Source organism: Montipora foliosa, chromosome 13, assembly GCF_036669935.1.
Source record: "Montipora foliosa isolate CH-2021 chromosome 13, ASM3666993v2, whole genome shotgun sequence".
NCBI classification, from domain to species: Eukaryota; Metazoa; Cnidaria; class Anthozoa; order Scleractinia; family Acroporidae; genus Montipora; species Montipora foliosa.
The window spans coordinates 35,955,921-35,958,420 of record NC_090881.1 but is presented as its reverse complement, the minus strand read 5'-3'; the positions used below and the strand labels follow the sequence as shown (position 1 = coordinate 35,958,420).

At 37.3% G+C, this 2,500-nt stretch overlaps 1 protein-coding gene across 2 annotated transcripts in view; it reads left to right on the top strand.

The window, feature by feature from the left end:
* The window catches only part of LOC137984128 (protein turtle homolog B-like), a 53,233-nt gene that overhangs the window by 20,235 nt on the left and 30,498 nt on the right, over positions 1-2,500 (top strand). For both annotated transcript variants that reach the window (XM_068831343.1, XM_068831342.1), the window contains exons 6-7: positions 434-697; positions 2,290-2,500. The exon at positions 2,290-2,500 is cut by the window's right edge and continues 101 nt beyond it. In XM_068831343.1, the coding sequence (XP_068687444.1) occupies positions 434-697; positions 2,290-2,500 (475 nt within the window). The remainder of the gene's footprint in view (positions 1-433; positions 698-2,289) is intronic.

Here is a 2,500-nt window from a genome sequence, read left to right as displayed (position 1 = left end):
CGGATATGGATACTTTTGAAAATTAAAATTGGATTTTTTGTTTATGCTCTCTTAAGGGGGGTAACACTTAACTACCAAAGTGTTGCCATTGATCCCTTCAAATAGTCATTTCTCGAGACCGTTTAACTCTACAGTTAGCATTTTTTGCCAAGTGTGTTCTATTTAACCTTTGTTTGTCTGGCTCAACTCGCAACTCACAACCGTTTTTGGTAAATCACATGACCAAAACAGAAAATGCCTTAAAACTCAGCGAGTTGACTATGTTTTTCACAAATTTTTAACACAACAGTACGAGAACAGTCTTAACACAAAATCTGTAGTGTGGCTTTTTAAAAATATTATTTGTTCTTTAAAAAAAGTTGATTCACTTTTCAAAATAATTATCAGTTGCATTTGTTGTCCAAGTTTGTTTTATTTTTAAATTTCTTCTTAGATAAACCAACTCAGACGAATTTCACAACAGGAAATGTGCGTAACACTGCAGTGCAAGGAACAACTGTTACTCTTACATGCAGTGCAAATGGATTTCCTGCGCCTACATACGTTATAAAACGTAATGGCACACAAGTGATGCAAAGTGGCGGCAAGCACGTAATCATGAACATCCAACTCAATGCGGAACATGACACATATGCGTGTGAACCAACCAATGACGAAGGACCGGGGCCAATTAAGACCTTCCAGATCACTGTAGAAAGTAAGTATCAGGATTTAGCCTAAACTAGGGGCAAAATTTCTCTCTCTTTTTTTTTTTTTGTAATACCAAATAACTAATGCTAGATGTATTATTTACACAAATCAGGGTACATCACTGGGCTACCTTTCAAGTTACTTGGTCACCCTACAAGATTCATGATTTTAGCTCACATTTTTCTCACATGTATGTAACTTGCTCATCAGTATCTTGGGATCCATTCTCCAGGTGATGTTGTCTTAAGGGCACCATTGTAGCTTGCAGTTGTTGTGTTTCTTTGAAAAACAGTGATGCAAATTAATTTGACGTCAATCTGGTAGGGAACCTATTCCCCTTCATTGCTTGATTATGGATCAAAAAGTATGACCACTTTTTCCATCTTTCGAAGGCAAATAAAAGAAGTGAATTTTCAATCCAAAGGTTCGAAAATAGCACATTCTACACATGTATTTGGGATGATTTCCAAGAATAAATAAAATGGAAAATTGATTTAAGGTGATAGGCACTTTAAGACCCTCTGGTCTTCTTGGAGAAGAATGTTGAACAGATCTCAACCCTGTCAATCCCAAGCTCTCAATGTTAATTCTCGTTACTGACTGCTATACATTACTTTTTATGTCATTTTGTGGGAATTTGATGATAATATGATCATAGACATATAACCTGAGGTGATAAATGTCCTTATTCTCGTCACCAGTCTGCACAACAATGTATTGAGCTTGTGAGGAGAAAATTTATATCAATCACTCTAGGGTGTAAAAGGTTCACTATAGGCCTTGTCTCTTGCAAAGTGTAGGGAACTCACAAATCAATATATTTATCGCTGCAAGAACGGGGAAACGCTGGCTGACATATTCATTAGAAATGTATGCAGTGCAGTGGCCAATCGTGGTAATTTCAGAATATCTTTTGAAAGGACTCAAATGCACACTTATCACTTGCCAATTTCTGTGGCTTTTTTTTGCTAGGTTATCTTGTGCCTTATAGGGGAATCTTTTTTGCGTCATTAGCACAAGGCTATCATTATTTTTCTAATCAGTCAGCTGAGAATAAAGTACTGAACATTGAAAGCGCCTTTGCATAATGAGGCATCTCTGAAGATTTGAATGCGATTTTCCAAACAATCTCTGAGCACTGATGCTTTGAAAATTCGAAATTTTACAGAGCATGTATGGGATCATTTTGCCACCCAAGAATTTTTCGATGGCTAATAACTGTCTAGTTATGAAAACTAAAAGGCTTAAAATTTGAAATTTAACTAAAGTTTAAGTCAAGTTCTTTTACCTTTTGAAGTCAGTTTGTAACTTGTGGGTAATGTCTCCTCTAAGCAAACAATTATGTTTCACGGGCGGTCCAGGATTTTTCTCAGGAGGGGTACACCACTAAGGAATGCCGTACCCCCTGCACCCCCGTAGACCCCCCTAGACCCCTCCCCCTGCAATTTAAAATAAAATGAAATGTAAACAGTGATATCAGCAGAGATTCTCTTATTGGCTGTGACCTTGCAACACCTTGCATTCCTGAAAATTTTCAGAGTTAATAATCCTGTGAGTTCGACAATGAGTATTGATCACTAATTTCCTTGCTTTCATTAGTTCCTCCACGGTTTCCTGCCACATCTTTGAGCTCTCTAAACAAGACTGAAAACGAAACTTACACGTTCTCATGCACAGCAGAAGCGAAGCCTGCAGCGACAATACTTTGGATGTTGAACAATCAAAATATCACTCGGGTGCCACCGTACAGTATCAATACATCAGTCATACCTATTCAAAATTCAAAACTAAAAAAGACTCTTAGCTACCT